The sequence below is a fragment of the Mesocricetus auratus genome, unplaced genomic scaffold (assembly GCF_017639785.1).
Source record: "Mesocricetus auratus isolate SY011 unplaced genomic scaffold, BCM_Maur_2.0 Super-Scaffold_100009, whole genome shotgun sequence".
In the NCBI taxonomy this organism is placed as follows: Eukaryota; Metazoa; Chordata; class Mammalia; order Rodentia; family Cricetidae; genus Mesocricetus; species Mesocricetus auratus.
The window spans coordinates 1,515,735-1,540,758 of record NW_024429193.1 but is presented as its reverse complement, the minus strand read 5'-3'; the positions used below and the strand labels follow the sequence as shown (position 1 = coordinate 1,540,758).

General features: G+C 40.1%; 1 protein-coding gene across 1 annotated transcript in view; it reads left to right on the top strand.

Annotated features, from left to right (window-relative positions):
* The window catches only part of Ankrd13c (ankyrin repeat domain 13C), a 44,142-nt gene that overhangs the window by 15,764 nt on the left and 3,354 nt on the right, over positions 1–25,024 (top strand). The window contains exons 4-12 of the mRNA XM_013123111.3: positions 1,802–1,887; positions 2,761–2,806; positions 5,267–5,333; positions 7,611–7,755; positions 12,348–12,479; positions 15,318–15,479; positions 19,803–19,882; positions 21,269–21,367; positions 23,967–24,067. Of these exons, the coding sequence (XP_012978565.1) occupies positions 1,802–1,887; positions 2,761–2,806; positions 5,267–5,333; positions 7,611–7,755; positions 12,348–12,479; positions 15,318–15,479; positions 19,803–19,882; positions 21,269–21,367; positions 23,967–24,067 (918 nt within the window). The remainder of the gene's footprint in view (positions 1–1,801; positions 1,888–2,760; positions 2,807–5,266; positions 5,334–7,610; positions 7,756–12,347; positions 12,480–15,317; positions 15,480–19,802; positions 19,883–21,268; positions 21,368–23,966; positions 24,068–25,024) is intronic.

Genomic DNA, 25,024 nt, shown 5'->3' with positions numbered 1-25,024 from the left:
TGTCAGTTGTGAGGTTGTGTTTGTGATGCTGTTTAAGTACATGGCTCTTAAATATTTAGCTCTGGCAGTGGTGGCTCATGACTTTTATCCTAGCACTTGGGAGGCAGAGGTGGGCTAGTCAGAGAACCTGTCTTGAAAAACCAAAAAAGAAAAAAAAGGTCTTTATTTAGCTGCGTTACCTTGAACTTTTCTGTGGCATAGTTAATTACATTTTTTGGATAAATCAAAAAAATAATTATATACTTTTAGGGAAAGCTTTGTTGATTTACTTTTCTTTAATTTCTGCTAATTTTGCTAATGTTTTGTGTTGTACAATAGGCAGTCAGGGCTATGAATGAGCGCAGTTGATAGCATATCATGAATATTCATGAAACCCTGAGTTTGATTTCCAGCACTGCTTACCACTGGCATTTGAGCACTGGGGAAGTGGAGGCATGAAGATCAGAAGTCAAGGCTACCCTCGGTTATATAGTAACTACAGGAGATCTGGTCTCCAAAACATAAAAAAGGAAAAAGAAAAAAAAATCACTTAATACTAAACTTCTGTTAGCATTATCAGGGACTATTTATTTCACTTTAGGATTTTCCTACCTGAAAGTGCTTACCTGGTGAGCAATGATGGCCTAGGGGGAAATGAATATAATGACTTTATTTCATCTTAGCCTCTCTCCCAGAATTCCCAGCTTTTCCTGATGTAGACAGCTATGGCTGGTTGTCTTGTTCTCTGGTTGTCTTTAGTCTCTAGGGCTTGTTCATAGTTTGTGTGGGTTTATGTTATAGAATACTGATTTTTTTTTTATGGTAGTTTTGGGCACTGTCTAAATTTTGGGCATAGCAGAGGCTGTGCTGATTTGCTGTCTACCTAGACCTGACAGTCTTCATTTGTGTGTGTGTAAACTGTTTTTAGAGAGGAGGCTTTTCTTGTGACACATTTTCAGAGTGTCCAGTTGTTTATTTAGCACATTTTAATTAATTATCCAGTGTTCTTCCGTATACAAACAAGCTTTGTGAGATCTTGTCATGTGTATGTTGTTTTCAGATTTTTATCTCTGCTAAGATTTATTCAGTTACCCCATAATTAGGTGACTCAGAATTGCAAAGATAAATTGATACTACTATATGAGTACTTCTTTTCCCATTAGTCAGGTTTTTTTTCTTAAAAATTTTGTATTGGGGGCTGGAGAGATATCTTAGCAGTTAATAACTCTTACTACTGTTTTAGAGGACCTGACTTTAGTTCCTACCCCTTGTATAGGGGAGGGGATGACTCACAGATGCCTGTCACGCCAGTTCTTGGGGATCCAACAGTCTTCTGACCTCTTCTTTGCACGCGTGTGCACGCATGTGCACACACACACACACTCACATATACATAAATAAGAAAATTTTGTAAAATGTTTTATATTGGGGACTTTTATTGCTACCCTGAGGTTTTAAATTTTTACACCTTTTCTTTTTTAAAGAACAGGATTGCGGGTGGCGGGATGGCTTAATGTGTAAAGGTGCTTGCCACCTAACAATTCAAGCTGGAATACCTGAGTTTAACACCCAGAACCCACATAGAGGTGGGAGGAGAGAGCTGACTCCAGAGTTGCCTGTGACTGCTGCATACACATTTGACACCCACACACACTACACATTATATAGGATGCACTCACAAGTTACATATTCACATCCACCCAACAATATAATGCAAATTTTAAAAAATTTAGAAAGCAGTATCATTCATTGTAGACAATTAGTAATTGTAGAATAAATAAAGAAAAATACTAATCAGTTGTTTGTTTTCTTTAAATTCTAGTCACAGCTCTTCTAAGGAAACTCAAGCAGCAGTCCAGGGAGAGTGTTGGAGAAAAACGACCTCGGTTATTAAAAGCACTGAAAGAGGTAAGCTGGGCTTCTTTACCTCCACAGTAATTATAAGTGTACTTTTAGAAGGCATTCGTGTGTGTGTGTGTGTGTGTGTGTGTGTGTGTGTGTGTGTGTGTGTGTGTGTGTGTGGTGTACATAGGTGGTAGGTAGAGTGCCAGTGTGTGTGTGTGTGTTACGTAGGCGGTAGGTAGAGTGCCCAGGGAGGCAGAGGGCATTGCAGGCAGTTGTGAGCTGCCAACATGGGTGCTGGGGACTGAACTTGATCCTTGTAAGAGCAGCAGGTGCTCTTAACCTCTGAGCCTCTCTCCAGCCCTTTAAGCAGTCTTTTAAAATGCAGTTAAATTCTCACCAGTTAAGGGGTCAATAAATGCTAACAGAAAGTTATGTTTAAATTAAATAATTGAAATAAAAGTCTGGGGCTATAAAGTGTGGGGTTGTTATTGGTAGAAACATTAGAGACATTTTCATTGAATCGGGAAGATGTTACTATGTTTAATAAACTTGACGAGAGCTCTAGAAGAGGTATATCATGGTATTATGGTTGATAGCCACATCTTTTTGAAGCTGCTGTTCTATACAGGGTTTCACTGTGTAGCCCTGATGTCCTGGAACTCACTCTGAACCAGACTGGCCTCAAACTCACAGAGATCTCTGCCTGCCTCTGCCTCGCGAGTGCTGGGATTAAAGGCGTGTGCCACCAATGCCTGGCTGGTTTTGTTCTTTTCAAACTAAACATAATAAATATAAGAATAGTTTCTTACTTCTCTAGTCTTTAGTTCTTAAATGATAATCAGGTATTTTGGGGACTGAATAGGCAAAGTGGTAAGTATCAGAGCTTGTAACTAAACTAAAATGCATTTAATAATTTTTTCATATTTTATTTCTCAGTTAGGTGACTTTTACCTTGAACTTCACTGGGATTTTCAAAGCTGGGGTAAGAGTGTGTTATGTTTTGTTATAAAATATGAAATTATATGTTGGCATGACACATTTGATACTTAGAGAAAATTTATGTTCATTGTGTTTAGCATAATCATTGTGAAACCCACTAGTAACACATTTCCAGCTAGAAAAGCAGCTCTCAAAATTCTTGTCTTTAAGATGGAAAATTTCCTGAACATAATTTTTGTAAAGAAACAAGCTTGAAAATGAAAGCAGTTTAGTTGTACGTCTTAGATCCGCAGTCGCAGTCCTAGGAATGCTGGGGGAGAAGTGTAACCACAGGTTTAAAGCCATGCTAAGACAAGCTGTACTGGGTTACTGTACTACAGTGTGACTCTTGTTTTTAAATAAATACTGGGACTAGGTGGTTAGGAGCTTTGGCTGTTCTTACAGAGAACCCAGGTTCAGTTCCCAGCACCCTTGATAGGCAGCTCAAACTGCCTTTAACTCCAGTTCAGGGTGTCCCGTCCCACTCTGGTCTCTGAATCCTGCGTGCACGTGGTACATAAAGTAAAACTTTAAATATTACAATTTAATGTAAAGAAATTCAAAACATGTAAAGTTATTGGAATACTCAGTTTAAGAAAGTTTGAAGTATAGTTCTTAAATTTCTGAGAATTTGATTAAAATGTTTTATAGTTTATCATCTTTCAGTCATTTTTACCCCTAGTACTTTTCTAGCCACTGTGTTAACATAGAACTTCTTATTTATAAAGTCTTTAAATTTGACCTTGCATCCATTTATTAATTTATCATGGTAATGGAAACTTTTACCTTTGTCAAATGTGAATCTATTCAGAGAAAATGTCCAAAACCAAAGTTTCATATTAATTACCTATGCGTTTTTAAAAGCTAACTGAAAAACTAAATTTTATTCTTTCTTTGTTTGCTTTTGAGGCAGAATTTCTCTATATAATAGCCCTGGCTATCCTGGAACTTGCTTTGTAGACCAGGCTGGCCTTGAACTCACAGAAATTGTCTCATCTTCCTGAGTGCTTGGATTAAAGACATGTGCCACCACCATCTGGCTTAATTTTATTTTTATTAAAGATTTAATAAATTTGAATGCAACAAACTTATTTTTATCAGCATCTGAGTTAACCTTTGTGTTAAAAGGTTATTTAAATGATTAGTTTATTCCTAGAATAATTATTGAAATCATATAGTGACAAGACTGTGAAGTGTATTCCTTTTTTTTTTTTTTTTTTTTTTTTTTTGGTGTTTTCGAGACAGGGTTTTTCTGTTTTGTTTTGGAGGCTGTCCAGGAACTCACTTTGTAGACCAGGCTGGCCTCAAACTCAAAGATTCCACCTGCCTCTGCCTCTCGAGTGCTGGGATTAAAGGCGTGCGCCATCAACGTCTGACTGGTGTATTCCATTTTATATAATTGCATGTAACCTGGAAGTTAAATAATACCTGCATATATATGTGTACATACATTTATGTTTTGTTTATATGCTGTATTTGTATTCTGTAACATATATAGTACATTTTGTTATATACTGTCCACAAATGTGTCATTCTAGATTTTACTAAAAACTATTCACTAATAGTAAAAAAAAAAAATGGTAGGCATTTTCCAGTTTGGAGGCCGTGGAAGATTGGTAAACACAACTTAATTTGAAGAATTACATTCTAACATTGATACCTTTGATGCAAGTTACATTTTCAGAATGCATTGGGCGTGTGTACTCACCTCAGCTCATCACTGAGTGCAGCTTAGGGGCTGGGGAGATAGATGCTCACCCGGTAAAATGCTTGCTGTTCAAGCATTAGGACCTGAGTTCTGATCCTTTGCACTCATGTAAAATTCTGGATGCAGCAGTGTGTATCTGTAATCCATGAAGAAAGGTAGAGGCAGGAGAGTCCACAGACTTGCCATTCTAGCCAAACTGATGAGCTCCCAGTTCAGTGAGAGACCCTGTCTCAAGAACATGAGGATTTGAGTAGAACAGTGTACCATCAGCCTTTGACCTCTCCATGTGTGCACACCTAGGAGGATAGAATTTGGTGCGTAAGTGGTGTGGTTTCTCTTATACAGACTTTGAAACCGAGGCACAGTAAGCCAAAGAAACAAGGACACGTATTTGGGATTCAAACTTAAATTCAGCAGCCTCATTCCAAAGATGTCTCTTAATATGTTACTCTTCTGCTGTTTTTCCACATGATATTTGGACCATATAGTGACCTCAGGGTAGTGTTTTCTCATCTGTAGTATCACACAGCAGCCTGAAGTGGATGGAGTTAGTTCTGCTGCTCTTAGAAGTGGATGGACGTAAAGCATGCTTAGTAAAGTACATTGACACTGCAGTTGAGCAGTTTCTGAGTGGTAGATACTGTCCTAAAGGCAACCTTCGACATTTGGTGAATTAGTAAAATGTTTACTGCTTTTTAAAAATATTTTCAAATGTCTTAGATTTTGCTTTTTAACCCTTTGTTTCTAAAATTACAGTGCCTTTGCTTTCCCGAATTCTGCCTTCTGATGCCTGTAAAATATACAAGCAAGGTATCAACATCAGGTGAGGTGACGTACCTTGTTTCTGAGTAAAAGAAAGTTAAGTTCTGGAGGAAACTTTTCTAAAGTACTGTAACACACTCTGATAACTTTACTCATGTGAGACCTATTGCAGATAAGGAAGCAAGGCCACCAAAGCCTTCTGAAGCTAAGATGAGCTTGTCACCCAAGCCGACGCTAGCATCAGGAAAGGCCGCGCTGCAGTGCGTCTCTGATCTTGGATTTGGTTAGGAGGACCTGTCCCACATCCTGCCTTCTTCTTTGTGTCTTCCACACCCCTCATTTCCCTGTCTTATTGGCCATTTATCCACCCATTCTCTGCTCATGTCTTCAGTCTTCTTTCCATTTCAGTTAACATGGTAAGGTTTCTTGTTGTTGTTGTTTTTGAGACAGGGTTTCTTTGTGTAGCTGTGGCTGTCCTAGAACTAGCTCTGTAGACCAGGCTGACCTCAAACTATCTATAAATCCACCTGCTCTGCTTTTCCGGGACTGGGGTTAAAGGCATGGACCACCACTGCCCAGCTGCTCAGGATGATTTTAATTATCTTTGTTCTTTTCCTTTCATAACATGATTGATAATTAAGTCTATAAGAACTAGATGTATTTTACTAATTCTAAAAATTTACTTTGTCGTTGCTTATATTTTTGGCTTACTAATATAGCAAAATTTTAATTGTATGTTTATAAATTAATACTAATAAATATTCCAATTTGCATATCTATAAATGATCATAGATATATGTGTGAACTGTGTGTGTAGATAGCATTGTATATATATATATCTCCAGATTATTTAGGGGTTTATAATTAATGTTTTAATGGATTTGTTTTATATAAAATTCAGAGAAACTGACTAATTTTTAAGTGATCACTTTATGTCTTAGTTGTATTTGATTCTTGTTTATTCAGAAACAGCTATTTTACAAATTGTTTCACAGTCAGGGCGTTGGTGGCACACACCTTTAATCCCAGCAGAGACAGGTGGATATGTGATATGAGGCCAGCCTGGTCTACAGATCGAGTTCCAGTACAGCCTCCAAAGTTACATAGAGAAACCCTGCCTCAAAAAAAAAAAAAACAACAACAACAACAACAACAAAAAGTTTATAGCAAACGATGTAAAGGCTGAACTTTCCTGGTGTGTGTGAAGTCCTGAATTTGATCACCAACACCGGGTGGGGGGATGGGAGCTGAGGGGTGGGGAAATGGTAATGATGGGATGCACATTACCAAGTAAACTGTGAAGATGCTCATTTATGGACACAAGACTGAGAGTCTGATAGGAGGCTTGTGGCAGAAGTTGAAGGGTGAGGGCAGGCAATTCAGGGAAGTTCAGAGGCTGGATTGTGGGGTGTGTGACTAAGATTTTTCCCTAGAGTAAAAGAATTCTTCAACCTGAAGCTGGAGGAGTCCCATGCTTGGGACTTCTGATCAAGAGGCTGAGTTATAAAATACATTAGCAGAGGAATCAGAATTTATGTTTATCTTGTGGCAGCCAAGTAATTGCTAGAGATGTGGTCAAAGAGGAATAAATACTTTAGTGGGCAAAGGGGAGAGGGAGAGAGGGATGTATGTATGTATGTATGTATGTATGTATGTATGTATGTATGTATGTATATATGTATCCTACAGGCCAGCCTGACTTAGGCAGTTCTTCCCCGGGTGATTCTAGAATCTGTCACGTCGATAACTAAAACAGATCTTGCAATCCACAAAGCTTTCAGGATGTGGGAGTATTGTTTAAAAAGACAGTGTTTGCCTGAATCTGGGAAGCTCAACAAAAAGGCCTGAAGCTTTGCCATAGGTAGACATGATTGGTAAGCCTGAGAGGCAGTCTGAGGTTTGCGTCAGTGCTTAGGTATAAGATATGGGTATAAATCAGAATGATGTTGAAGTTCAAGAGTGGCCCACATACTGCTGTGCCCACCTTGAGTGTGCTGAGCTAGTGATCTTGAAGAGGTCTCCGTCTCCTTTCCGCCTTTCCTGTGGAGGTGCAGCACAGCGAACAAGGAAGCAGTGGTACAGGAGGGGGTAGCACTGCGCGGGGACCTTTTCTTTCTTGCTTGTTAACTAAGTGCTCAGAAAAGAGAAATGTAGATAACAGTGTACGTGTTCAAATAAAAATTTTAATAGCATTATAAATTTAGCTTTTGTTTATAAATTCTAAGTTGGGCTATAGCATTAACTTGTCAGTTTGAATTTTAGAAGGCACAAAGCTTATGTAATTGTTAATAAAGCTTTATCAAAATTCTGTCAATTTTTACTTACCCATCCTTTATAGGCTGGACACAACTCTCATAGACTTTACTGACATGAAGTGCCAACGAGGGGATCTAAGCTTCATCTTCAATGGGGATGCTGCACCCTCTGAGTCTTTTGTAGTATTAGACAATGAACAAAAAGTGTATCAGCGAATACACCATGAGGTAAGCATGTGTTACTAATATTTCCCTAAAGGGTTAAAAATGTGCTATATATTTAACAAACCCTCTGTACAGTTGCTTTATTGAAAGCATAAAGTGTCATTGATATGGTTAATTCTTAAAGCTTTCATGTACCTTTCCTCCTCCTAGTCACCTGTTTTCACCCTGAGAGTTCAGTTGATCCCTAGACCTGTGCTGAGCCTGTGTTGTCTGACCACTTGAGCTGGTCTTGTCACTGACTTCTGCACAGTGCCCGAACACAAGCTCCACTTTCCACCTCCGTCTCCTTTTTTACCTCTGCCTCTCCCTTTGTCTACGTTGTCTACTGCTGTATGTTGAATTACCTCCCTTGTTCCCTTTTCCTGTTGCAAGCAGTATCCACATGTCACCAGAGCTGGGCAGGTTGCTTTTGTATTTGTTTTTCTTTGAGGTGGGGAAAACTCTTGGGCTCTAATGCTTCTCCTGTCTCAGCCTCCTGAGTGTCCTGTAATGATTTTAACATTCTTCCCTTCATGTTTACTTGGTTTCTGTCATTCCCGCATCACGTTGCCTCTTCTTCTCTCACAGTCTTACATTGGGCCTTCAGAGTTAATGTTGTGCGTGCACTAATGAAATAGTTTCCTAACTCATGCCAAGAAATTGCAGATTCACAGGAGAAAAGAAGGAAGTAGAAGAAAGGGTATTCTTTGGAGAGGAGTCAGGTGAATGAAGTCAAGAGCAGATCATTTGAGACAAAGTTCTGATTACAGTGAGTAAGAAAGTATTAAGGCTTAAGCCAGAAAAGTTACCTCAGTCTGCTGAAGTCAGCAACATGGGGCCACAGATGTTTTAATAAGGTATTCATTTGACCAAATTTTGGTGAATCTGTTTTATACATTTTCCCTTCTCATCCCCTCTCCCCCCCCATTACACATGCCAAAACAGCTAGGAGCTGCCAGGTGCTGTGGATGACATGGTGTAGTGACAGGTCTTGTAGTCATCTGACCCTTAATGTTGGGCTTATAATCTAAGTGCTTTACAGTTTTTTATGCCACAAATAACATATGCAAATTAGTCTCTGTTTCATAGATAGGAAACTGAAGTGTACAGGTGATGGCTGGCAGCTCCAGTATTACCCAGTGTCTGAAATGAATTAGAAATCAGAGTCAGTGAAATCATGTGAGAAGATTTTACAGTTACTCATTTGAGGGGTGGTGATATTAGGTTGTGTGGTAAATCAGAGAGACAAATTAAGATCACACTGTCTAAGAACAACCACCTAACTCATTGTTTTCCTCAGAACTGCTTCGTCTCTTTGGGTGAATGGTGTCATTATCCTAGAAACCTCTCAGACTGATGACCTCTGTGAGAACATGCCTGCTCTTTTCTTTCCTTATGTCATTATGTCAGCATTCATGTCTGGTTCGTTGTTTGTTTTTTTTTTCAGTATCTCTCCTTTTAAAGTATTATGAAAGCCTTACATGTGACCTTCCTGGCTCCTTTTTGTCTGCGCTTAATGTGTTCCACATTAAACTTTGAAAATAAGGTCATGGGCCCTTTTTATTAAGACATTAAAGTCTGTATCACTTGAAGGGTGAAATTGCAACTATTTTTGGCTCCTTTCATGTAACCTCACTTCCACTGACTCTCCAGCCTTTCTCTTGGCTTGCTGTTTTAGGTAACCTCGTAGTAAACCTATAGGTATCCACACGTGCCAGGTTACTTAAGGCTTCCTTTTTTGTTTGTGATGTTTCTATTTCCTGGACCTGGACCAGGTTACCTACTTAGTGTTAAGTTTTCCATGCCAAGTGACCATTGTGTTTATGGTTTTCTTTGTTTTGTTTTAATTTAAAAAGTTATTTTATTATTTTACATGTATGGGTGTTTTGTGTGCATGTATGTTTGGGTACCCTTGTGTGTCCCTAGTTCCTCTAGAGTCCAGATGAGGGTGTTGGATACCCTGGAACTAGAATTACAGAGAGGTGTGAAATGCCATGTGGGTGCTGGGAATTGAACTTGGGTCCTCTGCAAGAGTAGTCAGTTCTATTTATGCTATTACTATATCTCAAATCAGGTGCCAGGGTATGGTTTGTTGGCCAGCAGCATAAGGTCTTGGGTTTGATCACATGAAACAGTATGATTAAAAAACATGTAATCCCAGCATTTGCTAGTTTGAGGTAAATTACGGTCATTCTCAGCTACTTAGCAAGTTTGAGGCTGGCCTGAGCTTTATATTTCTAAAAAGAGAAAAAACTTTGCTTATATGCCCTACCCCCAGCCAACCTCTTCATCTTTCTCTCTGTTTGGTACCTAACTCAGAATTCACACCATAGATTGATCTGGGACACATTGGGACTTTTAAGATACACTCATGAGCTAGACAGAACATTATAGCCACTTAACTGCGTTGTAAGCCACACACAGTCTAAGGTGAGCACAGCCATGTTCAGTGCAACTCAGTGTAGAAAGGCCACAACTGAATTTGGCTCGCCAGATGGAGGCTGCTGAAATCTGTTTTAGAGTCTTTATTAGCTAATCTGACATCTTTGCGTAAGTGGCAGCTGTAGTCAGTTCGGCACACAAACACAGCACTGAAAGAGAAGCCAGAAATGAGAGCAGTAGAGCAAGTGTTAGCTGACATGAGTGTTATGGCCACCAGAGCAGTGATGCTCACAAGTCTGTATGTGTGTCCTCTGCTGAAGGTATTTGAGTGATGATGCTCAGCGGTAATATATATGGATGTGTTTATGTTAGGATTCTGAAGATGCAAGGGAATTAGATTTTGACCAGCAGTCTTTAGAAGAGGAATGCAGTAGGCCCTCCTGTTTGCAGACTATTGTGATGTTTGTGCTGTCTGAACTGATAGTGTTAATGTCATGTGAGGATGCGTGCATGCTTTGTGCAGACGTCATGACATTTTGTGCTAGAGACCAGAGCATCTCAGGTTTTGGTATCTCTGAGGAGTCCCAAAATCAAACTCTTGGAGATACTAAGAGTGGATATTAGTAGTTTGTTGTAATATGCAAAAACAAGCAATGTTTGCTCATTAAATGCTTGCTGAGAGAATATAATTAACAGCAGATCTCTTTCATTGGTGGATGCTTGATTTATAGATAGATTTCTGTTCCTAAAGCTTGTCTGAACACAAAAAAGGGTTTACAGTGTTCAGTACTCAAGATGACCTATAAAGAATTTGAAATGTAAAGTACATGCATATTCTTCTCACCTTGTTATAACCAAAGTACTTAGAAAACTGTATTTGTGTTATCCAGGAATTAATTTCACCCATTGTACATTAGCAGTAATGTTTGTAAGGGTGGTGGTAATGATGGTGGTGGTGTAGTTCCAGGTTATTGCTCCTGATTGCTGTAGATCCAGTGACACAGGAACAGTGTTACACAGTTGAAAGTGAGGTGTGAGGAATAGGAAATAGCCATTGGTTTGTAACCATTGCAAACTTTTGGACGACCTTCATTCCCTAGCCTCCACCTAATATGAGAGTGTTTTAGCCTCATTGCGTATCTGCCTGCTTGTTCCCCGACTCCCACCATGTGGTTCTCTGTCCTAGATTAACTGTGTGAGTTTGCTGACATGAAGTCAATCCCTGGATCCCATGTGAGGATAGAAAGAGAACCAAGCTGATAAAATTGTCCTTTGACCTTCATGGCATATATGTACCCCCCCCCCCCCACCATCCACACACATACCATGCATGTACAAATGTATAGAAAAATATCTTAAAAGAAAGGAAAGTCACAACTTACGCAAGGTTATTAGTAAGTTTTAGGGGTCATGTTTATGACTTCCTTTTCTAATAAAAAGTATTGGGAAGCCGGGCGGTGGTGGCTCACGCCTTTAATCCCAACACTCGGGAGGCAGAGGCAGGCGGATCTCTGTGAGTTCGAGGCCGGGCTGGACCGATAGCCTCTGAAACAATACAGAGAAATCCTGTCTCATAAAAACCAAGAAAAAAAAAAAAAAAAAAGGGAAAACCCGCTTTCTCTTTTGATCTTCTAATTATTTCTTAATATTTTTAGATAGGGTCTCACCATGTTAATTCTTGACTGGCTGGGTACTCGCTGTGGAGGCTAGGATGGCCTTGAACTCATAGAGGTATTCTTGCCTCTGCCTTCCAAATTCTGGAATAAAAGTTGTCCTCCTTCATAGCCAGCTCCATTGTTCTTAGAAATTATTAAAAAGGAGACTCAGATAACAGTGATTTTTTTCCCCCATTATATTAGCAATAACTAAAGGCTAATTTATCTGCATCTAAAATAAATAAAACCTTTGTATAGGATTTTTGTCTCGGGTCTATTTAATTCTTAAAGAAATTAAAAAAAAATTGTTCTATAGACCATATAGTTCCATAATGAGTAACAGTGAGTCTGTTGCATTTATTTATATAATAGTGTGAAAATACTGTATTTCATGTGCCATGCTTTAAAGATTCATAATTAGTCATAATTCTGAGTTACTAGAGAATAATATGAAATGTAAGCATCTAGTTTTGGAATAAATAATGCTTAACATTATTTAGAAGCTATATATTTTGTCTTTTGAAATTTGTTACATCTTTGAAGGAATCCAGATTCTCACATTAACTTTTCCCAACGTAGGAGTCAGAGATGGAAACAGAAGAAGAAGTTGATATTTTAATGAGCAGTGATATTTATTCTGCAACTTTATCAACCAAATCGATTTCTTTCACACGTGCCCAAACTGGATGGCTTTTTCGGGAAGATAAAACAGTATGTAAAAATATAGATTTTTTTTTAACTTAAAAAATTGGTATGTAGTATCAATGATGTACACATAGGAATTGTCTTTTAGGCTGATCTTTCCCCTACTTTGAATCCCACCCACATAGGTAGTTAGAATTCATAGTTAGATAGTTTGTGTATATTTTTGGAAAAGCCCAGAGAGAAAGTGTAGTTCATTTGAACTCTTGTTGTCTGCCTTTCTCATAAGGAGTTTGTACATGGCTTCATCCTTTTTTCTAGTGCTTTGTGTGTAAGAGGCCTGTGAAGAGATGTACACTTGAATTTGTTTTGCTTTAGAGTTCCTGTATTATATGTCTGCTCATATTAAGCTTGCATCTCTATAAAACTATAGTGAATTTAAATCTCAGTGGAAGTTTCTATAATTCCCATCACATCTGTCAGCAAGAAACAACATAAGACTACCTAAAATTATGCTAAAAATGTTTCACCTGACATGACCTATATGGAATGTTGAGCCAGGAGTGTTCCAGTTTAAAACTGGCCTGAGTTATATAGAAATGGATCATTAAACATTTTAATAAACGAATGCTTACTTATAAATTAATAAAATAAATAGCTACAAATTTAACAATAAGAGCCTCATCAGGTAAGGGGCAAAGACTTAATGTCTTTAATAACATGTTTGAATGTAATAAGTGAACATAGTAAGCTTTTACATCGGAAAAACAAACCTTGTATTCACTTAAAACTGTAGCTCATAAGAGAAAGGTGTTGGGGTTGAATGAGGTAAAATCTGAGAAAAAGGGAAGAAAAAGGAGAGGGTGGTATGGGGAGGGGACTTTCTTGCTTTAAGGATTGGCTTGTGTGCTTATGGGAGTTTGCAGGTCTGAACTACTCTAACAGGCTGGATGCTGAGGGGAGAGTTGGTACCAGTCAGAAATCTGTGGCCTAGGATATTAGGGTTTTGTGTTGTGGTTTTGAAGAATTGCTTTTTGTTCTAGAATGGTTAATGTTTTATGTTAAGGTTCAGGGGATTGGATGAGACCCACATAGTTTTTCCAGAGCCTGTTTTTTGTTTTTTTGTTTTTGTTTTTGAGACATGGTCTCCCTGTGTAATAATCTTGGTTGTCCTGGAACTCACTTTGTATACAGGATGGCCTCAAACTCACTGAGATCTGCCTGCCTCTGCCTCCCAAGGTGCTGGGATTAAAGGCATGCACCAGCACTGCCCAGCCTGTTTTCCCAGAGCCTGTTAATCCAGTGTTAATTGTATTTAAAATGCCACCACAACGGGATGTTGACCATCACAAAATTTAACACCATACACTTTACATATGAAGCCAGAAGACTCTAGTGACCACTAGTCTATAATCCTGGAACTCCTGCAGACCTTTTTGACTTTTTTTCACACATAAATATGTATCTATAGGTAATGTGTAGTGTTTTGTACTGATACTCTTTAACAGTGGTGTCTAAGGCTTTGGAACTGGTTGTTTCATGAACGTGTGGTGGGAACCTCTACTACTCACACGAGTGCTGCTTATTTCTTTTAGCAGTGTGTGTGTTACATAGTATGCTGCAACTTTTTCCTGCAGTCTTAGTGTAGGCATTTCTGTCATTTCCTCCATCGTAAAGGAATTCATTCGTTTTCCCCATGCCTTTGCAGTGCATAGTACAGGCAGCAAGAATGATACAGAATGATACAGCAGTGGCCCAATCATGAGCAGCACGCACTTGACATTTTTCTTAGGGTAATTAATATATTGCTTCTTTATATGGTCGCAAGACCTGTCAATCAGTTCCCAGACACACAAAGCCCTCAAAGCCTGTTTGGTAATATTGGCATTCAGGACTCCAGGCTTTGGGTCCAGTATTGTAGTGCATTTGTGCTTTGAAGTCTTACTTGTCTGCGCTCTGTTCTTCTGGGCAGCACTAGATGATCACTTCAAGAGAAGATAAAAATTGAAATTGCTGTCCACCTAGTGTTACCACTAAGCAGCCAAAAGCTCTTGAGCAGCGGCTAGGTGACCTTCTTAAGTCTTTGACAGGTAAGGAGGGAGTCAGTATGCCATGGTTCCCATTTTGTAGGTAGAAACGGGTATAAAATGCTTGGCTTTCTGGTGACTCATAAGGCGGTATGGAAGCGCTGGAGATATGCTGTATGCATAATTTTGGAATACCAGGGCATGGCAAGGTGGAGTAGTCAACCTGGACACAGGTGAAGATGGGAAGCTAGGTCAAGTAAGTTCATAATAGATAGTTTTCCATGGGTCTGAGGTGCAGGTCAGTGTCAGATGATAGTTGAGGCTCTACTGGAAAGAACTGCCCGCTTTCTTCTTGCTGCCTTTTTTTTTCACTTGAGTTTCTGTGCCTGTATCTACAATTTAAGCATTCACATGTGTCAGTGAGCAGGGCTACTCTTGTTTTCTTTTTTTCAAAGCAGTGAGTAGCAGTAACTTGAGCTTGAGGTTTTATCCTGTCAGAGTAGAGAGGGTCCAGTGTGGCATGGACTGTGCATTTTAATTCTGCATTTCTATCTATAAAATGGGAACAGTGTTACCCCTGACCCCTCCTTGTTACTCAGATCTGATTGTTTAGTAAGATTCTCAGATTGTTTTGTGCTGCTTGGGAGTAGGTAGTGAAGAAACAGCATTTGGGTTCTGTTTAGACTGCCTAATTTACAGGTTAATTTACATAAGTCTTTTGTGCTTTAAATTCCCTTTTGTAGTTTGGAAATGAATGATTGTATATTTATTTTTACCTACATGGTACATATTTATGGAGAACTTTATGATCTCAGTGCTTTAAAGATCCGAGATCAATTTTCTTTAAACTGTCATTTTGGAATATTTGATTTTGTTTTAGGAAAGAGTAGGAAACTTTTTGGCAGACTTTTATCTGGTGAATGGACTTGTTCTAGAATCAAGGAAAAGAAGAGAACACCTCAGCGAGGAGGACATTCTGCGGAATAAGGCCATCATGGAGAGCCTGAGCAAAGGCGGAAGCCTAACGGAGCAGAACTTTGAGGTGCGCTTCCACTAACGCTACCTGTAAATCTTCATTGTCTTTGTTACGAATAGAAAGAGTGTGGGGAAACCTTTGGTAATTTTTCAGTCCTCATTAGTCAATAGATTAAAGTCATTTTGTAAGCATGAAACCTGTGTTAACTTTTAAAAACTCCATATCCTGTTGCCCACTGCCTTTAAGACCCAGTTGAAGGCTCACCTGCTTCATAGCTCATGTCTAGCTTCTACAGCCCGGGAACTGCGTATGGGGCACCTGCTTATTGAGATGCTGTGCAGTGAGTGTGGGGCCAGGAAGGGCTGGGAAAAGGAAAGTAGAAAGTGAGAAGACACAGGAAAGAACGTGGTTCTACCTGTGGTTCTGATTTCTAATATGAACCAGATACTGCTTTTTTTTTTTTTTTTTTTTTTGGCTTTTCGAGACAGGGTTTCTCTGTATTGTTTTGGACCCTGTCCTGGAACTAGCTCTGTAGACCAGGCTGGCCTCGAACTCACAGAGATCCTCCTGCCTCTGCCTCCTGAGTACTGGGATTAAAGGTGTTGACCACCACCGCCCGGCTCCAGATACTGCTTTTTAAAAAATACTTAATGCATGTGTGCATATGGTGAGACCAAGTCCCCAGAGAGGCCAGAAGTGTGTGTTTACATCTTCTGGAACTGGAGTTACAGGGTTATGATCTGCCTGATAAGGATCTGGGTCCAAACTCGGGTCCTCTTAAAGAGCAGCAAGTGCATCTGACCACTGAGCCATCTCTTCTAGGTTCTTAAGCTCTGTTTTCTTCCAGTAGTTTCATCTATCAATATCCTCAGATGATAACTTAGTCTGTAGGGGAGATTTCTCAAGTTTCAGGATAGGGATCCTTGCAAAAGAATGGAATTAGCCCAGATCATGGCCACTTTCTTTTTAAACTAGAGTATGAATAAGACTGATTGAAAATGAATGACCAAAGCACATCTCACATAGTGGCAATCACTGCTCCTCTGTGAAGCGACAGTCTTGGGGTTGTGAATGTGTTCATAAGCACCCATACATGTGAGTGCTGGAGCTACAGTCAGAAAGATTGGAAGCTGCAGGCAGGAGGCTTGGCTATTTACTTCCCCTAGAGCAAAATGGCCAGGTGTCCTCAGGATTAGTGTGACAGGCCTCATTTAAAAACGGGTTTTGTTGTGATGGTGGCTATTGCTACCCTTGTCTAATATTGGGGATGAAAACATGGAACACCATCAAACACAAGAAATTCCTGGGCTATTTGCCAGTTAGCTTCGATGAGATGATCGTTACATAAATGTATGTGAAAAACAATATGGGGATTAAGTCTACAGATTTGATTGATATTCAGATGTAAAGTAGACAAATTGACTTTCATACAATTTCATGAATTGTTAAAGGGTTCCTTAAATGACAATTTGAGCAGCTGTAATTTTTCAGATTGGAATGAAAACATAGCTTGCTGAATGTGGCTGTAGAACAGAACAGATTGATGCGCATGAAGTGTATAAGCCCTCAGCTTTAGTCAGATGCTAAAGGATACTGGTGAGCTATAGACTTACGTGGCTCTGCTGTACTGGGACAGACGCTGGCTTAGTTTCCGGTACTGGAAGTGTCGACTGAAGGCTGCCCATCACAGGTCACAGTGGGAGGAAAAACATAGTTTGGGGTATTTTGGTTAGTTTCGTCTTTTTTTTTAAACAGGATCTTCTGTTTTTCCTAAGCAGACCCCAGATTTCTGATCCTTATGCCTCAGTTTTGTGGCTGTATAAACCTAGTTATTAACCTTGTGATTCTTGAATATCCAAGTTTAGTTTGTCAGTTTCTAAAATATATGTGTGGGGGACTTTTGATGATTGTGTGTTATCAGATTCATTGCCACATAAAACTCTGAATTTTTTTTAAAGATTCATTTAATGTGTTCTGTCTGGGTGTATACTTTTATGAGATCCCCCTATAGATGGTTGTGAGCCACCATGTGGTTGCTGGGAATTGAACTTAGGACCTCTGGAAGAGCAGCCAGTTCTCTTAACCACGGAGTCATCTCTCCAGCCCTTGTTTATATGAATGTGTTGCTGGGTGGAGAACTTGGGCTTTGTGTATACCCCGGCTTTTGGCTGACCCAGCTATCAGCTCTTCTCCGTTATCCAGCTCCTCTGAGTCAAGGCAGCTCCTGTTTTCTATGGGCTGTCATAAGGATGGATCTTCTGCACAGCCACTGCTACTGGGGACACGGGTCTGTGGCCTTTCCAGGCATTTGTAAGGTCTCAGTGGGATGTGTCCCTTGACAAGGGACATACTAATAACAAAAAGGGTGGGAGGAGGGTGGGCAGGTGGCACATATGTTTCATCTCAGCTCTTTGGAGGTAGAGGCAGAGCATCAGGAGTCCAAGGTCATGTTGGGTACATAGTGAGCTTGAGGTCAGCTTGGGCTATCTGAGACCGTCTTTAAAACAACTTAGAACAAAGGCCCGTCCTTTCTCTGATGAGGGTGTGGTGGTGTTCACATTATTTTCCCTAGCAGTTTTCAGTTTGTACTGCCTCTCTCTAGCTTAGTTCCTATTGCTAGCTCATCCATCTTGCAGTAATCTAAACTCATATTTAGCAGACATTAAAATCTGACCTTAAAAACAGTTAACAGGTAATTCCTTGTATTATCTCTCCTATTGCTGTTTTTTTTATCATAGTTGAAATAAATAACATCGATTGATATTCTTCACTGTAATTCTCCTTGCTTTAAAAATGTTACTATAAGCTGGGTAGCTGTGGGACACACCTTTAATTCCAGTACTTAGGAGGCAGAAGCAAGCGGATCTCTAAGTTGGAGGACAGCTTGATCTGCAGAGTGAGTTTAGGACAGGTAGGGCTACATTGAGAGACCCCATCTCAAAACACAAAACCAAAAAGATGGAGTCTGTACAGCTGCTTTCCATGGTTTCATTTGACCTGTAATCATTTTGGGGACTGACCTAGTGCTATGCTCTTGACACTTAGGCACTTGGGAGACTGCTGCTGGGGCTCTTTTGAACCCAGGAGTTTGAAGTTGTGAGAAACCTGCAGTAAAATTTAGCCCTGTACTCTCACCTGGCCAATATGAATAGATTCAGTCTTGTGTTTTCCCCCTCTCTGGGACAGTCTCATGTAGTTCAGGATGACTGTGAACTTACTATGCAGTAGAAGATGCACTTGTCTTGTGTGTTTCCCCCTCTCTGGGAGAGTCTCATGTAGTTCAGGACAGCCCTGAACTTACTATGCAGTAGAAGATGAACTTGATCCTCATGCTTTCATTTCCCAGGTCTCTGCGCTACTTCCAGTGTCTTAGTGGTTTGTTTTTTCCCTGCTGAACTGCTCGTTGATGTATTTTTTTCTTCTGATGCTTTTTTGAAGCCAGTATGTTTGCATCAGTCTGTGCTTCTGTATCTAGCATGATGTCTGGGAGTTTTTAGATAACTCAAGCAGTGAAGAAGAGGTAGTGTTAGCTTGATGCTAATGTTAGTAAATATTTGTGTGAATGCTTAAATTGCCATGCGACTACGTTGGGATTATCCTCATTAAGTGCCATGTAGAAGGTGCTAAGTGAGCCAGCTGTTCTAAGTGAGCTTCTGTTCTGTGAGGCATGCTAACATGCTGTCTGTCACCAAACACCCCAATCCTAGTTGATTACCTTGTGAGGCAGTTTTGTCTGGATCCAGTGTGTCCAAGCCCTTGACCTCTTACTTAATTGGGAAAGCACACAAACAGCAAAGCAGCAAGGAGTTTTGTTTTGAGACAGTAACAGAAACTACAAAGGAGTGGTGGCCTACTTGAGCTAGAGTACCCAGGAGCCACAGTTAGTGTCTGGGACTTCTTTTATGGAGGGGGAGTTGGTGACTAGAGCAAGGTATGGTGGCTTTCTGTTTTGATTGACATGCTTGAGTTACTTGTGTATGCCCTTTAGCATGATGCATCTGATGTTAATCATTCTGCATGTTGAATCATGCATTGGCATTAGATGGCAAGTAAGGGTTTTTCCAAAAACTTCATTCAGATGGCAGTCTGTTTTGCTGTGCATTACCAAGCTGAACATATTCTACGACATGTTTGAGTGGAAACATGGGGGTTATGAGCGGGTTGCCAAGTCTATGCATTGTTTGGAGTAGGGTGTACCTTTACCTCATTGCAGGTGGTCCCAGGGCATGGTTAGGAAATGGGTCCATGTAGCTCAAGCCAAGAGGAGTCTTGGGTTACTAAGCTTTCCCTGTGCTTTCCTGCCTCAGTGTGTTTTAACTTTACATTTTAAAATGTGATATATTTCACCCCACATTCTACACTCTACTTGTCTCTTTCTCTTATTGGCAGCCGGTTAGAAGACAGTCCCTTACCCCTCCTCCTCAGAACACTATTACGTGGGAAGAATACATTTCTGCTGAAAATGGAAAGTAGGTGGTTTTGGTTTATGTTTCTTTGGGCTCTTAGGAATAAAATTTGTTAAAACAGTCTATTTAGATACAAGAGTTTGAGAGCATATTATTGATGTATTTTTATCTGAAGCTATTGTGCATTAACTTTAAGAAATAGAAAGTATGCATGAGAAAGAAACCTCCCAAATTGTGTGTGCACCGAGTCTAGAGCCTTTTCACATCCCCCTGTCAGTCACACATACCAAATGGCAGGCGAGACCCTTGTAGGGCGTGTTTTAAGGGAGCGCTGGTTTTCAGCGTCCCATGTCTGGCAGACTGTTGTCAGCTGTGCTGATGCTTTAGACATCCAGTTTGTTTCCTCTCTGCCTTTGCAAGCTGGGTCTCGTCATTATTCATTTCATTGACCTCTCAGCATCTTTCCATAAAATTTTACTTACCACTGCATCAGGAGCTCTTGGAGAGGAGTCGGCACAGCATCACTGTTCCTTACACACGTATTGATTAGAAGAGAGGTGGATGAGTACAGTTTGTGGATGAACGAATGAATGTTTATTATGGTTCACCTATGCTTCCTTTGGGTGGAGAATAAAATAGCCCCTCATGTACCCCTCCCACCCACTCCACTGTGCTCAGGAAGAAGCTGCCTTGTTTTTGTCTTATTGAAAGGCGTGCCATGATTGCAGGTTTTCCACAATCTGTTCTGGTGTTTAAGCGTTGGATGGGCATACTTTTTACAGCATTGGGCATAGTCTTTTTGCAAGTGACTTTTTGTTGTTGGTTTTTTTTTTTTTTTTTTTTTTTTTGGACTAGCTTTTGTTAGATGCTACTTCAGGTCAGAGAAACTGTCATGTATTGTGGCACATGCCAGATAATTCAACAGAACTTTGAAACAGGGCATGAAAGCCCAGTCATACAACTCAGTTGAACAAGGAAGGTCTTCTCTTGGCTCATTGTGAGGGAAATAATTTTGAAATAATTTCTGCTTTCTTCAACTCAGCTGTACACTCAGCTCATTCTGTGTTATTAGAGTGAGGTTTTGCCTCAGTGTAGTCACACATACCAAATGCATATGTACAGAGAATTCTTTAGTCACAGTGATTTTTTTTTTTTTATTGTTTAATGCTGATACTATAGTAGACAGGGCAAGAGACTAATTTTAATTTTCATAGTGATTTTCTTTGTTCCTAGAAGTAGTGTTTATTATTAAAATTGTTTTATTCAGCATGAAATTGGTTGAGCATTGATGTTTGTTTCTGAACATTTAAACTCTATTTTTTGTCTCATTTCTTAAATTTTGTCTTTAGCATAATATGTAGACTAACCCTAACCCTGAGTACTGGTGAGTATTGATGGAGAATGATGAGTTCTGAGCAAGGCTCCCTAACACTGCTCTTTCTGTTGCAGGGCACCACACCTGGGCAGGGAACTGGTGTGCAAAGAGAGCAAGAAGACATTTAAAGCCACTGTAGCCATGAGCCAGGAATTTCCCCTGGGAATTGAGTCGTAAGTGCACTGTTGATTACAGAAGGTCCTGGCAGCCACCACTGTTTGCAGCTGAGGTGTTAAAATGTTAAAAAAAAAAAAAAAGCAGGCAAATCTTGGCTCAAGAGTTTGTGCACCTGCCCATAAATTTTCTGGTTTATAGAAGTATCGTTTTCTATAGATAAAGTTTGAATAGTCTAAAGAAAATTATTAAAGCAATACACGCTTATAGAAAAACTCAAAGCATATAAATTTGTAGAGTTAAAAGATACTTTCTTTCAGCACATTAGTTAGACTGTCTTGTTAACTATACTTCTGAATGCAGAACCCGAGAGTGATCCTAATCGACCACACATTTCTGTGTTGTATGAACCAGGATGTCTGGATTCCAACAGTAACTACATTGTCTTTTTTGTTGTTTGTTTTCTTTTTCTTGGAATTTATAGTGCTGACAGTCTCGTCATTGTTTTGTTGTTCATGTACTGGCAAACATTCTGTTTTCAGTTCGTCCCTACTGAAAACTGTACTGCGGTGTACACATTGAAATACCCTTCCGGGCCCGTCTACACCAGATGCTCCTTTAGAAACCCTAAGTTTGGAGAGATGTGTGGACAGGGAGATGGGCACTCAGCTCATCCTTGACAGGCTGTGCTCTTGGCTTCTTATGAAAATGTGGCTGGATAGGACTTGAGGGACCCAGTTATTAGTATTTTCCCTTAATTCATTCCCCTCCTTTCAACCTGGTCCAATAGGTTGACTTTTTTTTTCTCCTGGAGAAGCAAGTAGGATCTATAATTTTCAACAAAATCTGATCACATTCCCTGCCTTTGTCACCCTCAAACTGTAGAAGGGTAGATAGGATGTTGTATAGAGCCCCTATGTAAGCTAGAGATCACACATGGGGAGCTGCTGAGGCAAATGAGAAAAGGGTATTAGCAGACGGGAGATACCTGGGTCCTCTTGAGTCTCTGCATTCCTAACAAAGGAATGCAGCTGATGTGATAGTATGCTTCCAGTTAACTCCGGAGATCCTTAAGACATGAGAAATAAATGTGTTAGTACATGTGTCCTAGGAAAAAGGAAATTAAGGAATACTTACTGCATACAGGAAATAGACAAGAGTCCATTTTACAGCAAAAGAAATTCCCTGTTACTGCTGTGGAAAAAGACATCGAGAACATAGAATCAGTGTAGCTAGATCACCAGGATGAAATGAAAAAGAGATGGAAAGGCCAAAGGAATACTAAACTGAGCAGAGAATAGCACTGCCACAGAGCAGATGCAGCAGACCCAGCTGATGATGTGGCTGAAGTTAAATCTTGACAGCAGAGAAAGGGTCAGAGACTGGGCTGAGCACAGAACTGGCTTCCAAGTGTGGCTGAGCTAGTGTTGGAGATGGGATAGACATGTCTCTGTAGGGAAGGACAGAGTCTGTGAGATAGCATCTGATTCCAAAGTGGGTATGGAACAATCAGCATAGAAAATTACCCTTTTAAATTACAAGGTTGCTTTGCTTTCATAGGACGTCGCTCTAGCCCAGGCTTTCCTGCAACTTCTCTGGTCTTCATGCTTCAGGCTCCTGAGTTTGGGATCATGTGAATTTATAGGTGTGAACTACCCCACCTGGTTCTAGATAAACTTTTGCGTTTTGCTTCTTCGGGATATTTTTATTTATTTGTTTGTTTGTTTATGGTAGTGCTACCGATTGAACATAGGACCTTGTTCATGTTGGGCAATTATTCTACATTCTACAATGGCCTCTGTTTGTAGCCTAATCCTCAGTTTTTAAGAAACAAATTTAAAGCATTTGGTCAGAGAAAGCATAGACGTCACCCACCCATAGTGTTTGACACATAGGAAAGGGTAAATTATGCTCAGGCCTGTTTGGGAGACTGAGGCAGGGGGATTAGAACCTCAAGGTCTGCCTGGGCAAGTTAGTGAGAATATATATCTCAAGAATGTTTTTTTTCTCCCTCTGAGACAGGATTTCTCTGTGTAGCTTTGGAGCCTGTCCTGGAACTACATCTTGTAGATGAGGCTGGTCTCAACTCACAGAGATCCACCTGCCTCTACCTCCTGAGTCCTGGGATTAAGCTCAGTAGTGAGTGCTGGCCTTGTATTCATGAGAGCCTGGGACCAACTCTCAGTCTTAGAAAAAAAGTAAGGTAAAGGAAAACAGTGTGATTTATGTTCGTCCAGCTGTTGCTTACTCAGTAAAGGAGAGCAGTGATTTAATGTGTGTTGAGCTTACACAGCAAGGCACTGGGAGATATGCCCTGTTGAAAGAACAGTAATAGTAGGTGTTGGGATAACCCAGGCAGAGGATCACAGGAGCTGTTGTGTGACTCTGTGATCCAGGACACTGAAGAACCCTGGAATCGAAAGCAGAGGGATTGGTGGTGTGATCTGAAATTTATGTGAGCCAGGATCGTAAGTACTAAGATTAACCCTTCTAATCTGACAGTGAAGCTCGGTCATGAAAGTAGAAGTTCATTTCAGTCTTGCATCCCAGAAGCACTGAGGAGTTAATCTGCCTCAGTTTATCTGGTTTGAGGTGTGCAGTTCAAGAACAACTTTAAGGACTTAACCATGGAAACATTGTTACTCTTTCATCTTTCAGATTATTGAATGTTCTAGAAGTAATAGCACCCTTCAAGCACTTTAACAAGCTTAGAGAATTTGTTCAAATGAAGCTTCCTCCAGGCTTTCCTGTAAAATTAGGTAAGACAAAAAATCAGGTGTAATTTTAGTGTTGTTTTTTTAAATTCAAATTTAGTAAGGTATATATTTTAAAGGGCAATGAATATACCAGTTGTTTTGTTTTCAAGGTTTCTTGTTAAGTGCATTGGTGTTTCTTTTTTTTTTTTTTGTTATATGTATAAAAATTTTGAGAATACAGTGCCTGATGCAAGTTTTGATATCTCTGATTTAAATGAAAGTAAACATAAAGGACATGGGAGCACTCTCCTGCAGGAGCGTGTGTGAACATTTCAGTCACTAAAACAGGTACTGAGATACACAATGAAACACAAGAGATGTAGACTGCACAGCACCAGTAAGGACAAGAAACTTAAGAAGCCTTTGCAGAGGTATAGTTCCTATCCAAATTGCAGGAAATGAATCATTCAGTATTCGCATGGGAAGCAGGAAGTAGAAATCCGCATTTGTTTACTAGGTCCTTCCTAGTGACTGTCACAGGTTGCCTTCTGCAGCAGGAACCCACTGGTAGTTATAGAGCCGATATGTCAGACCAGCATTATCATCAGGGTGATAATTTTGCTACTTCTAACCTCGTACCTCTTGAGTGTCAACAGATTTCCATAAGCTGGGAAGTGGTGGTCAGTTTCTGATGTTCTTTCTCAGGGCAGGTGATTCTTGGGTAGATGTCCCTGCAGAGACCCTAAGAGGGCAAACTTGGGGGTCATAACAGCTCAACTGTTTTGACAAGGAATCAACCATAATGTATTAGTAGTTATTCCCCATGGGTTGATCCTAACTAACTCCATGTCTCCAGCACTGCAGACATGTGGTGTAGGTATGCAGAGGGACCAGAGGTTTCTCTAAACACACTCCCTTCTGTGCTGTCCACAGCCACAGAGCCAGGCAGTGGTGGCATACACCTGTAATCCCAGCACTCAGGAGACAGGCAGCCACCCTGGGCTATATGAAGTTAATCCA